This window comes from Malus domestica, chromosome 01 (genome assembly GCF_042453785.1).
Source record: "Malus domestica chromosome 01, GDT2T_hap1".
Taxonomy (NCBI): domain Eukaryota; kingdom Viridiplantae; phylum Streptophyta; class Magnoliopsida; order Rosales; family Rosaceae; genus Malus; species Malus domestica.
Genome location: NC_091661.1, coordinates 16,251,392 through 16,265,574, shown reverse-complemented (window position 1 = coordinate 16,265,574; position 14,183 = coordinate 16,251,392). Strand labels below are relative to the sequence as shown.

The window sequence follows — 14,183 nt, the reverse complement described above, 5'->3', positions numbered from 1 at the left end:
CCTTGCCTTTAGAGAGAATCGAACCTAAGACCTCTCACTTACAAGTGAAGAGGAATACCACTAGATCGTAGTACTAAGTGGCAAGGTATTTGGTGTAAACTTATCTTTGGGATTTTTCGTATTTGAGACTAGAAGAAAATATTGTTAGGGTGTGTTTAAAATTCCCTATCAACTTTAAGGGGAGTGTTGTTTAGCCAAAATCAAGGATAAAACCTTGTTTGATATAACTGTCGCCCATGAGATTTGAATTCAGAACATTCTCCAACAAAGTGAAGACTGTCAGTCAACTAAATGATCGTGTAAGGATAAAACTTTAAGTGGATATTAATCAGCTAAGTTACTTGGAATCTTATTTTCAAATCTCTTCATTTAAGTCTAGGACATAAAATTACAAGTCATAGCCTATGGAACACATAGAAAATGCACAACAGGAGACATTGGAAAAGGTTCTATTGCGTTTTATTTCTACTTTTCCAGTATTCATCTTCCCAAACTTCTACTTGCCTAGTTGAATTAGCCTTTCTCTCAAGAAAATTACGAAGAGCCGGAGATTCGTATGGAGGAGGCAGAGTGCATGGCAGTTCATCACTAGGATACTTCACCATGGACTCCACCATGAAGTTCTTCCATGTACCATTTGCAGCACATGCCATTGTTTCTGAGCATAGCTCCACTGCACTGGGAGGTATAGTCGCTTTGAATTGCAAGAGCTTTGCATATTCATTTAGCACATGAAACATGTAATCGTACACATAGTCCATCTTTAGATCTTCTTGTATGAATTTGCTAGCTGCCTCCCCAATTTCCTGCACCTGCCATATTTACAAGATACCAAAAATGTTAATTTCATGAACCTACAGTTCAAATTCACAGTATGCAACATAACATGCCCTATTGTTTCACAAAAAATACATATAATTTCATTGTATGCTTGAAGTTTTACTAGGACATAGATAGATATATAACCTTGTCTGTGTGATTATTGCCCCATTCCACCGCGAACTTAAGAGAAGTGCACTTGCTGTTGTCCCTAATAGGCCAGTAATGCTGCAATGGCGTCATGCTTCTCATAAAGAAATCGTAGTACCGAGGCTTTACATACAGCGTCATAGAATTGCATGCCATGATGTATTTTTCACTTACAGACCACGCCCATCCTTCTACATAAATTTTATACCTGTGCAAACCAAATTAAGCTCTATATATCAGTACAACACAGCAAAAAGGAAGAAAGTTTTAAGTTGTTAATAAATGGAATTTCAAATGAAAAGATATCGAAAACTACCTATGCTTGCACTGGTCTTCCAAGTTGGATTGCTTGTACCCTTGTTTAGATTCTTTCTCCCAATCCTGAAAATTAAAATAACAAATAGAAATATGCAGTGTTATGTATTATAATCTGTACGAAAGTAAACAGTTTCTGAGATTAATTTGGGTAAAAGAAAGTACACAAACTAATACATTAGGAAGTTATATTTGTGTATATATACAGAAATTTACCTGTATATATAGGCGTGTATTCCAGTCATTTTTTTCTGAGACATTGCATTTGAGAAGGTCCTTTCTGGTTGGAGCGACGTGAGGGTTACCTTTCCAGTAAGCATAGGGGATCCTGTCCTTCCACTTTGTTCTTTTATTGCCTTCTTTTATGCTTGGCAATAAACTTCTCCATGGTTTTATGTTGATCTCAACCCTGCCAAAATTAAAAGAAGAGTTTGCAAGATTCCATGTGTAACATATGGTTCCTTCAAATAAACAAAGAAACAAAAACAAAGGGCATTTCACATGCAAAAACACTAAATATTTGTAAGAGTAAGACATAAGCAATTTTACCAGCCCCAAAAGGACCAATCTGGAAACACAATGTCCAAGCTCTCCTCGTCTGCACAATATCGAAACACCGGTGGCGGGCCAACATTAGGCCCCCGAAAGTCCTTTGATCGGACGACAGGCCGATCATCGCAGTCAAACATGAGCTCCAAGTCAGGCAATCTACCAGGGTAAACCCTTAGAAGCTGTAAAATGCCCCATAACGTGAACATGTCCCTAGTTTGTATGGATTGTCTGTACTTCTCTATGTAGGCCTTTCCGTCCACGATCACAAGCCTAAAATGTGCAGTCTTTCGGGCCCGCTCAATCATGTCCCTTGTGATTCCCGTCCCTTTCCATGGTCTTAGATCTTCATGGATCCATCGGAAGTGTGACGGGCATGTGAGGTTTGATGGACGGTTAGGATTTGTGGGGTTGTGTGTGGTAGGGTAGGTTCTTGGACAAGTTTGTGTTACATTAATTCCTTTGGTACACTGCAGAGGGAATTCAATTCTTTTTGGGGTTTCTTTTGTGGGTATGATTGATTCGTTAGAATAAGTACCTGAAAATATAAACTTTCTCTGAGAAAGAGAGAAAGGATGAAAATATTTTATAAGTTAGTATGAAGCAAAATTTTGATACAAAAGAATCTTTTATGTGAAATGCAAAGGTACCAAAAAATAAAATTAAATATTAGAAAAGTAAAAAGATTAAACACTCCATCTGGAGTTTGAAGTTGATTCTTTGTAATTGCTCTGAACAACAAGGAAGTAAAATATTATTGTATTTCGATGACCAAACTTCGGAAATCTTAGTTTTTTCCACTCGTGCTAAGTGAGAAGAGATAAGACTACAATAGTCGTCTAACGACCGAGCCCTTATGTATAGTAGCGTTATTATTTTCCAGACTACATTTTCTGACCACCTCTGCAATATATGGATCCACTTCAAGTAAGGTGGTCGATAAATACCTTCGATATGTTTTTCTTTAGTTTAAAAATTTTGTTATAAATAGTCTTATTTAAGGAAACAAAATATAGAAGATAATAAACATACCCACTATGTGACAAACTAGAATTCCCTTATTCAAACTTTATGTATAATCTAGCATTATGAGTTCATTGAACTTACAGTATCAATCCAGCCAGCAGATAACAACGCAGCAACACACAAAAGCAGCAACAACAGGAAGAAGATTAAAGAAGCTGTTGCACTTCTCTTCTGCAATGGCCTCCAACTTGTTCCTATAAAATGCCGATGCAATCCTGTCCCATCCAACAACTCATACAAATGCTTCCCATTGTTCCTCTTCATGTTTATGCTTCAAGCTATCCTCCAAGCCACCTTGAGGAGGCCTCCTGTACTTCTATGCTATATAGTCAAGTCTATGAGAACTTCAATTACAAGTCCTTGGCCTTGCTATCTAGCTTCTTCTCGATCTTATCAGATATTTAATGTTTATGTTGTTAGACTGTCAATTTAGACCGTCCTGTCAAACAAGAGCCCATATAACAACTCATATAGGTTTTCTGCCACCATAACAACTCATATATTGTTTGGCAAGAAAACTCGTGTCTATATATTTATATATTAACAATTGACAACATTTGTTTGGCAAGAAAACTATATATATGTATTTTGCACTTACCATGTATGTTTACATTATCGTGGAATGTGCAGTGTCTAACTTTCATAATTCATGTTTTATGCCGCCACCTCCGTAATTGCATGAAAGACTCCCCAATTTTTGAAGAAAAGTCTCCAAAGTTTATGAGGTCTTCGGCCTAACAATGGACCAAGCTGGTCAGGGGTTGCGTGTTTTATCAATCTTGGAAAATGGAACACCCTCCGCCGTTATGGCCAAATTTTCATTATTGACCTAAACCATCTAAGAATTTTTATCCTACCTCTATATATATATATATATATATCTCTCTCTCTCTCTCTCTCTAAATTTCAACAGTCCTTATTTAACCCAGTGGATGGATAAGGTACGCTGCTACAGTGACCTACTGGGACAATTTGCAGCAATAAAGTTTATTAAGTATACAACAACAACAACAACAACAACAAAGCCTTTTCCCACTAAGTGGGGTCGGCTATATGAATCCTAGAACGCCATTGCGCTCGGTTTTGTGTCATGTCCTCCGTTAGATCCAAGTACTCTAAGCCTTTTCTTAGAGTCTCTTCCAAAGTTTTCCTAGGTCTTCCTCTACCCCTTCGGCCCTGAACCTCTGTCCCGTAGTCACATCTTCGAACCGGAGCGTCAGTCGGCCTTCTTTGCACATGTCCAAATCACCGGAACCGATTTTCTCTCATCTTTCCTTCAATTTCGGCTACTCCTACTTTACCTCGGATATCCTCATTCTCAATCTTATCCTTTCTCGTGTGCCCACACATCCCACGAAGCATCCTCATCTCTGCTACACCCATTTTGTGTACGTGTTGATGTTTCACCGCCCAACATTCTGTGCCATACAACATCGCTGGCCTTATTGCCGTCTTATAAAATTTTCCCTTGAGCTTCAGTGGCCTACGACGGTCACACAACATGCTAGATGCACTCTTACACTTCATCCATCCAGCTCGTATTCTATGGTTGAGATCTCCATCTAATTCTCCGTTCTCTTGTAAGATAGATCCTAGGTAGCGAAAACGGTCGCTTTTTGTGATCTTCGCTAAATTGCTCCGGTCATTAGTGTGGATAAGTATATAAATGGATAGAGATAGGAAAGCAAACACAAGATGTACGTGGTTCACCCAGATTGGCTACGTCCACGGAATAGAAGAGTTCTCATTAATTGTGAAGGGTTTACACAAGTACATAGGTTCAAGCTCTCCTTTAGTGAGTACAAGTGAATGATTTAGTACAAATGACATTAGAGTACAAATGACATTAGGAAATATTGTGGGAGAAGGATCTCGTAATCACGAAACTTCTAAGTATCGGAGTGTGGTATCATCTTGACTTGCCTTATCTGTCTCATAGGTAGATGTGGCAGCTTCTCTGGAAGTACTCTTCCTCCATCCAGGGGTGGTATCTTTAACTGGTGGAGATGCACAAGGTAATGTATCAATGTCACTTGAAGCTTACTTGTAGTTTCAGGCTTGGTCAAGCGCGATACAAACCATGTAGTAGGAGTCCCCCAAGTCGCCGAGCTAGGGGATTTGCTGAAAGAGGTGACAGACAAGGTAAGCAATCAGAGCTCCGGCTGATTGTTCACCTTCTCCCCATCTTGCAGCAGCATGAAGGATAAAGAGAAGAAAAATGAGAAGAGATGATATGGGATACTTTTGCTTTTGAAGAAGTAACTTTCCACAGGCTTATTCTTGAACTGAGCTGGAGGGTTTTCTGGTTTCCTCCAGAGTATAAGGCCGACTGAAGAATTTGAGGGTCAAAACAAGTCCATCAAATCTAGAGTACGTTCGACCCTGCTGATATGGGATACTTTTGCTTTTGACAGAGTAATGGATGGATCGGCACGTGTGCTGTTACGCTTGTCTCCACATGCTTCCTTGTATCCTTCGCACTTGCCCTATCTGTTCCTCAAGCAGATGCGGTATCTTCCCTGGCAACATAAGATGTTGAAGATGAGTACTCGAGAGCAATGCCAGGTAAGTAATCAGGTAAGGGGTTTCAGGCTGTCAGTTCCTGGCTGGGAGCTTGATTTCAAGTGCTGACTGATTGCTCTCTTTCTCCTTGTCTTGCAGGTAAAAACAAGGCCAAAGGAAAAGACAGGGAAAAAGCATGATATGGGATACTCTTGCTTTTAACCCTGATGATATGAGATATTCTTGCTCTAGTATAGCTTGTTTGCAGAGGTATTATCGGGGGGAAAGAAAGCTGAATATTTCGAAAGGCTTCGTTGGGAGTGCCCTCTCAGATATGAGGAAGGGTTGAGCATTTTTGCAGGTCTGCCTGTCCGTTGGGGATGGAGGTCGACATATATAGGAGTCTCCTTAACAACAAGTAGTAATGCTATTCCTTTACCCTACTTGGTCATAGCACGGTAGTGGGAGCTGCCAGCTTCACATGTTTTAACTCTGTCAGAGCACTTTGAAAAAGTGGTATGTGGTATCTGGCTCTCGAGATTCGGAGAACGATGCTTCTTCGATTTTTGAGAAAGCAATCATGGTGGGGGTCTGGCTCTCGAGATTCGGGGAGCAGTGTCTCTTCGATTTTTGAGAGAGTAATCATGTTGGGAGTCTGGCTCTCGAGATTCGGAAGGCGGTGCCTCTTCAATTTTGGAGTAAGCAATCTTGTTGGGAGTGTTTTCTCGGATGTGAGTAAAGGTTGGACATGTTTGCTAGTCTACCTTGCCACGAAGCACGGAGGTTGACACACAGGGACTTTCCAATTATCCAGCAGTGGTACTGTTCCTTTACCCTTGTGGGTAATAATATGGTAGCTAGACCTTCAAAATTTATGTGTCTAAACTTTGTTAGTGCTGTTTCTTTGCTATTCTTTTACCTTTCTTGGTCAGAGCGATGTAGTGGGAGCTGCAAGCTTCACGTGCTCAACTTTGGCAGAGACTTTGACAAAGTTATCTGTGGTACCCATAAGCTATTGTTGCGTGTGGGAAGTGGGTGATTGAACAGTAAGATTCATGTGCTTTCTACTTCACCAGAAGTCTTCGACAGAATGCCCATAATTTCCGCAAAGCTGAGTGTGCGTGTGACAGGTGCTGACAAGGCTAGAAAAGAAGGTGCCTCTTCGATTTCTGAGATCGGCCCTCGTGGTCTCTGAGCAGCCCAGCTTTTGAGAAAGCGAGCGCCTCTTCGATTGATTCGGAGAACGATGCCTCTTCGATTTTTGAGAAAGCAATCATGCTAGGGGTCTGGCTCTCGAGATTCGGGGAGCAGTGTCTCTTCGATTTTTGAGAAAGTAATCATGTTGGGAGTCTGGCTCTCGAGATTCGGAGGGCGGTGCCTCTTCGATTTTGGAGCAAGCAATCTTGTTGAGAGTGTTTTCTCGAATGTGAGTAAAGGTTGGGCATGTTTGCTAGTCTACCTTGCCACGAAGCACAGATGTTGACACACAGGGACTTTCCAATTATCCAGCAATGGTACTGTTCCTTTACCCTCTCTTCGATTTTTGAGAAAGTAGTCATGTTGGGAGTCTGGCTCTCGAGATTCGGATGACGGTGCCTCTTCGATTTTGGAGCAAGCAATCTTATTGGGAGTGTTTTCTCGAATGTGAGTAAAGGTTGGGCATGTTTGCTAGTCTACCTTGCCATGAGGCACAGAGGTTGACACACAGGGACTTTCCAATTATCCAACAGTGGTACTGTTCCTTTACCCTTGTGGGTAATAATATGGTAGCTAAACCTTCAAAATTTATGGGTCTAAACTTTGTTAGTGCTGTTTCTTTGCTATTCTTTTACCCTTCTTGGTCAGAGCGATGTAGTGGGAGCTGCAAGCTTCACGTGCTCAACTTTGGCAGAGAACTTTGGCAAAGTTATCTGTGGTACCCATGAGCTATTGCTGCGTGTGGGAAGTGGGTGATTGGACAGTAAGATTCATGTGTTTTCTACTTCCCCAGAAGTCTTCGACAGAATACCCATAATTTCCGCAAAGCTGAGTGTGCGTGTGACAGGTGCTGACAAGGCTGGAAAAGTAGGTGCCTCTTCGATTTCTGAGATCGGCCCTCGTGGTCTCTGAGGAGCCCAGCTTTTGAGGAAGCGAGCGCCTCTTCGATTTCTGAGATCGGCTTTCGTGGTCTTTGAGCAGCCCAACTTTTGAGAAAGCAAACACCTCTTCGATTTATGAGATCAACCCTCGTGGTCTCTAAGCAGCCCAGCTTTTGAGAAAGCAAACGCCTCTTCGATTTCTGAGCAGGCGCCTCTTCGATGTCTGAAGCTCCGTCGAGTGCAGCTTTTTATAGGGGCTGGCATTAAGTTCCAAAGCACACTTGAATCTCCACCAGTAGAAGCTCCATTCTTGCACTTCTAAGATCTTGATTTGTCCGACCTCTTCTCTCTTCAATACCTTTGAAAATGTCTGGCCCCTCCGACCGTCGTTTTGACTTGAACCTTGTTGAAGAGGCAGCCCCGCCTTCTCCAGACAACATATAGCGCCCATCCTTCGTCTCCCCTACTGGTCCTCTTACCGTTAGGGATTCCGTGATGAAGAATGATATGACCGCTGCGGTGGTGGCCAGGAACCTTCTCACTCCCAAAGATAACAGACTATTTTCCAAACGGTCTGATGAGTTAGCTGTTAAGGATTCACTGGCTCTCAGTGTTCAGTGTGCAGGTTCTGTGTCTAATATGGCCCAACGCCTATTTGCTCGAACCCGCCAAGTTGAATCATTGGCGGCCGAAGTGATGAGTCTCAAACAGGAGATTAGAGGGCTCAAGCATGAGAATAAACAGTTGCACCGGCTCGCACATGACTATGCTACAAACATGAAGAGGAAGCTTGACCAGATGAAGGAAACTGATGGTCAGGTTTTACTTGATCATCAGAGATTTGTGGGTTTGTTCCAAAGGCATTTATTGCCTTCGTCTTCTGGGGCTGTACCGCGTAATGAAGCTCCAAATGATCAACCTCTGATGCCTCCTCCTTCTAGGGTTCTGTCCAGTACTGAGGCTCCGAATGATCCCCCTCCGATGCCTTCTCTTTCTGGGGCTCTACCGACTGCTGAGACTTCTCCTAAGCAACCTTTGTGAAGGCTCCATCTTGTTTGTTTATTTTGACTCATGTATATGTACATATTTGTAGCTTATCGGGGATATCAATAAATAAGTTTTCCTTCATTTCAACGTATTGTGTTAGATACACCAAAGCCTTCTTCGCTAAGTTCTTTGAATTATCTTTTGTTGAAGCTTGTATGTTGAAGCTTTCTGAGTGGAGCATGTAGGTTGGGGTAGTGTTCCCTTAATTTTTCGAGTGAGGAAAACTTCTCGGTTGGAGACTTGGAAAATCCAAGTCACTGAGTGGGATCGGCTATATGAATCTTAGAACGCCATTGTGCTCGGTCCTGTGTCATGTCCTTCGTTAGATCCAAGTACTCTAAGTCTTTTCTTAGAGTCTCTTCCAAAGTTTTCCTAGGTCTTCCTCTACCCCTTCGGCCCTGAACCTCTGTCCCATAGTCGCATCTTCTAATCGGAGCGTCAGTAGGCCTTCTTTGCACATGTCCAAACCACCGTAACCGATTTTCTCTCATCTTTCCTTCAATTTCGACTACTCCTACTTTACCCCGGATATCCTCATTCCTAATCTTATCCTTTCTCGTGTGCCCACACATCCAACGAAGCATCCTCATCTCCGCTACACCCATTTTGTGTACGTGTTGATGCTTCACCGCCCAACATTCTGTGCCATACAGCATCGCCGGCCTTATTGCCGTCCTATAAAATTTTCCCTTGAGCTTCAGTGGCATACGGCGGTCACACAACACGCCAGATGCACTCTTCCACTTCATCCATCCAGCTTGTATTCTATGGTTGAGATCTCCATCTAATTCTCCGTTCTTTTGCAAGATAGATCCTAGGTAACGAAAACGGTCGCTCTTTGGTATTTCTTGATCTCCGATCCTCACCCCTAACTCGTTTTGGCCTCCATCTGCACTGAACTTGCACTCCATATATTCTGTCTTTGATCGGCTTAGGCGAAGACCTTTAGATTCCAACACTTCTCTCCAAAGGTTAAGCTTTGCATTTACCCCTTCCTGAGTTTCATCTATCAACACTATATCGTCTGCAAAAAGCATACACCAAGGAATATCATCTTGAATATGTCCTGTTAACTCATCCATTACCAACGCAAAAAGGTAAGGACTTACGGATGAGCCTTGATGTAATCCTACAGTTATGGGAAAGCTTTCGGTTTGTCCTTCATGAGTTCTTACGGCAGTCTTTGCTCCTTCATACATATCCTTTATAGCCTGGATATATGCTACTCGTACTCCTTTCTTCTCTAAGATCCTCCAAAGAATGTCTCTTGGGACCCTATCATACGCTTTTTCCAAATCTATAAAGACCATGTGTAAATCCTTTTTCCCATCTCTATATCTTTCCATCAATCTTCGTAAGAGATAGATTGCCTCCATGGTTGAGCGCCCTGGCATGAACCCGAATTGGTTATCCGAAACCCGTGTCTCTTGCCTCAATCTATGCTCAATGACTCTCTCCCAGAGCTTCATTGTATGACTCATTAACTTAATACCCCTATAGTTCATGCAATTTTGTACGTCGCCCTTATTCTTGTTGATAGGCACCAAAGTGCTCGTTCGCCACTCATTTGGCATCTTCTTTGTTTTCAAAATCCTATTGAAAAGGTCAGTGAGCCATGTTATACCTGTCTCTCCTAAAACTTTCCACACTTCGATTGGTATATCGTCTGGGCCTATTGCTTTTCTATGCTTCATCTTCTTCAAAGCTACAACCACTTCTTCCTTCCGGATTCGACGATAAAAAGAGTAGTTTCTACACTCTTCTGAGTTACTCAACTCCCCTAAAGAAGCACTCCTTTCATGTCCTTCATTGAAAAGATTATGAAAATAACCTCTCCATCTGTCTTTAACTGCGTTCTCTGTAGCAAGAACCTTTCCATCCTCATCCTTGATGCACCTCACTTGGTTTAGGTCCCTTGTCTTCTTTTCCCTTGCTCTAGCTAGTTTATAGATATCCAACTCTCCTTCTTTGGTATCTAGTCGTTTATACATATCGTCGTAAGCCGCTAACTTAGCTTCTCTGACCGCTTTCTTCGCCTCTTGCTTCGCTTTTCTATACCTTTCACCATTTTCATCGGTCCTCTCCTTGTATAAGGCTTTACAACATTCCTTCTTAGCCTTCACCTTTGTTTGTACCTCCTCATTCCACCACCAAGATTCCTTTTGGTTTATTAATTAAGTAGAAAATTAACTAAAACTACTCAATTAAATCAAACATGTTACAGTAATTAAGTTTATTAATTAAGTAGAAAATTAACTAATTGCATCGTTTACTTTGACAGAAAAGAATAGAAATATTATAGTAATAATTGTCTTGTAGTTCAAAAGGGGATATATATGGTTTTTAAATGAAAAATAAATAAAAAAATAAAATCTCTGAAGAAAAAGTTTAGAAAGTTGTTGACGTAATTGATATCGATTATATATCATCATAAGTTAACCTTGATCATTTACAAGGATGATGAGTAAAATTGGAAAAAGGGGTGAAATATAGCGACGGTTAAAGTGGAAATTGTAGGGAAACAACGTTGCATGCATGCATCAAGGCCGAAAGGGTGTGTTTTTAACTCTCCTGTATATATGATGAATTGCTTGCATGCATGCTTTGCTTCCTCTATTATTTATTTATTCAAGTAACAGTTGCTTCCATGCAAATTATCCATCACTGCGCAAGTTCTCCAGCGTGAAATGAAGATTAATTAAGGAAAAACGTGATCCGTTTAATTAGGCACTTAATTTGGTGCATCATGGTTTGTAGTTTGTACTTTAAGATTCCAAAGTACGACTGGAAGAGGTTGCTCTCAGCCTTTCCCACAGTCACAGACTCACAAATAAAAACTGGGAGGCAATATCCATGTATGTATTCATTATCGTGGAATGTGCGGTGTCTTGCTTTCTGCCTTTTCCACAGTCACAGACTCACAGACTCACAGACTCACAAATAAAAAAATGGGAGGCAATACCCATTTGTTGTTCACCGTTATGGGCAGGACAGAGTGAAAATTTGACGTGTGAAGGGCTGAAAATAGTAAAGCCAAAGTACATAAAATAAGAGATTAAAGATGTAAAAGGACGTTTTGTTAAATCCTAGAAAAGAATAAATGGAACGATATTGAAAACCACGAACCAAATAACCAATATAAACTAATTTGGTGGGAAGGGAGCAGGCGCGGAGCCATTAAGGAACAATGATGGTTTCGGGTCTACTCTAACAAATTTTTTTCCACAGAAAAAACTAGAGCTACCCCTCTAATTTTCCAAGACTTTTAAGGGTATTAGAGCTCCAAATCTTTTTCTTATCCCTTCATTAAGTTTGACTTGAGATTGGTTACTCTTATGCAGTTAACCAACCTCATTGTGAGTTTTGAGGGACTCAAGTAATCATTAGAAGAGGGAGAGACATGAAGTTGGCAAGAGAGCTGTTTTTTTTTTCTTTGTTTTTTTATTCCTTAAAGTCTTTTAATACTATTACTTTTTCTTTTTTTTTTCTTTTTTTTCTATATTTCCCTCCTCCTTTCTTCATTCTTTCGGTTAAAGGGATTTTTATTTTGAATCTGAGTCATGATCTTACTGGGCATGGGGGTTGAGTTCAGGAAGAGGTTAATAAGAATGACATCATACCAAACTCGAATAATGATAGTCAGTAGTTAGGACACAATAGATCCTTATTTTTCTTGGATCAGAAGAGCTTTTTAGAGTGAGACTTTTGGCCCCTCCTGAGCCAAAATTATAGCTCCGCCACTGGGAGGGAGGGAGGCAGCAATAACTTAAAACTTGTAACCTTCATGATATATATTTTTTATAGTACAACGATATATTTTACCTTAAAGGGAGGGGAGAGTTCGGCTAAGTCACACAATGAGCAACCTAATTTGGTATTGAATTTGCCCTCCACGAGATTCGAACATAAGACATTTCACGTACAAGTGAAGAAAAATATCACTAAAATAGTACAAGGATCCACTCTCTTACAACCTTCAAGATATATTACTTTGCGTTGATGGAATTCTGGTGTATGATAACAGACCACCGGATCTTCTACGGCACACACTAAACACTAATGGCCCACCACTCCTAATTTGAGGCCCACCCTTACCCTAATTTTTGAGCCCACCCCCTCCCAAACCCTCCCCCACTCCAACGCACAGAAAAATCCTGTCTCCTTTGGCCATATTACATGTATTGTGGAGTTACTCATACCATTTTATATATTATTATGTAAATTGCTAATATAGTCTCTGAATTATAACCTAAGTAAAAATTAGGTCTCTAAATTATTATTTTTTGAAAAATTAGTTCTTGAATTATAAAAATCTGCCAATTACATCTCTAATATTAGATTCAAAGCTATTATATTCATTTTTTTGTCAATTTAAGTAACGTTACTTCCATGTGATACACATTGGAGAGTAGATTAGTAATTTTTCATAAAAAATAGTGTATGAAGTTAACTTTTGAGAGTAAATTAGACGTTAGATCTGTAACCTATATGAAATGTTAAGGGCTTATAGGCAAGAAAATAACGATATTACACACTAAAGTGTGTCAAATGACTTAAGTTGACAAAAAATTGGATAAATTAGTAGGGATGAAATTAGCAATTTTAAATGAATTTAGGGGCTTATTTTACCAAAAAATAATAATTTAAAGACCTAATTTTCACTTAGATGATAGTTTAGAGACTAAATTGGCACTTCATCCTATATTTTGTGTACATATAAATTTTTTAAAAAGAAGTAAAAATATAATACGGAATGAGAGAAATGAGAGAAAGCAAGAGAGAGAGAATGTGAGTTTTTTCATTTTTGTTTTTTTATATTAGATATGCTATGATAACATGTGGGTGAAGTTCGGAAAAAAAAAACAAATTTTAGTTTGTGTAAAATCACATTACTGCCCATGGTTTTATTTGTAATAGAAACCCAAATTGTCTTTTTTTTTTTTTAAGCACATCGATATTTTTACACTAAGGAAAGGAGGAGTTCGGTTAAGCCACACAATGGGCAGCTTAACTTGGTATCGAATTCGCCATCCACGAGTTTCAAACCTAAGACTTCTCACTTCCAAGTGAAGAAGAATACCACCAGACCGTAGTACTGAGTGGCAAATTATCTTTTTACCTATGCTTGGTTGACAAAGAAAATTTTATTAATAGGTAATTTAGATTTTATTACTAATTTAGTTATATTGTTAGACCATCTCCAACCCTTGGGCTAAAAGCCAAATTTTTTAGCCCGGAAAATTTAGCTTTTAGCCCAGAAACATCTTTTCTGCTCCAACCCTTCTACCCTAAAATTTTAGCCCGGAATTATTAAAGAATGAAATTAGCCTAAATTTTTTTCTTAAATCAATTTTTTTTTTTAAATAAATATGTAGATTATTGTAAATTAATTTTATGAACATTTTAATCTAAAAAAATTTAAATTCCGATAAACATTTCGCATTTAGCCCGGGTGGAAAGCTGGAGGGTATTTGGCCCAGAAATAGCATTTGGCATTTAACCTAAAATTTTAGCATGGGTTGGAGAGTGTTTGGGGGGGGTAATTTGGCTTTTAGTCCAGGGTTGGAGATGGTCTTAATATATATATATATACACACACACACATGTAATATGATTACTTGTTAGAAATCTATGTCATTAACTCATCCCACTAAAGCACCTCACACAAAACTAAGACTTTGGATGGCCCAAATCTCT

At 39.9% G+C, this 14,183-nt stretch overlaps 1 protein-coding gene across 1 annotated transcript; it reads right to left on the bottom strand.

Annotated features, from left to right (window-relative positions):
- Positions 1 to 337: 337 nt before the first annotated feature.
- LOC103417584 (uncharacterized) lies at positions 338 to 3,487 on the bottom strand. The gene is made up of 6 exons (XM_008355758.4): positions 2,941 to 3,487; positions 1,834 to 2,390; positions 1,501 to 1,693; positions 1,286 to 1,350; positions 967 to 1,177; positions 338 to 812 (listed from the first exon to the last, which is right to left on the bottom strand). Exons 1-6 carry the CDS (start codon positions 3,121 to 3,123, stop codon positions 450 to 452), a joined length of 1,572 nt encoding a protein of 523 aa, XP_008353980.2. The 5' UTR covers positions 3,124 to 3,487; the 3' UTR covers positions 338 to 449.
- Between the last annotated feature and the right edge of the window lie 10,696 nt (positions 3,488 to 14,183).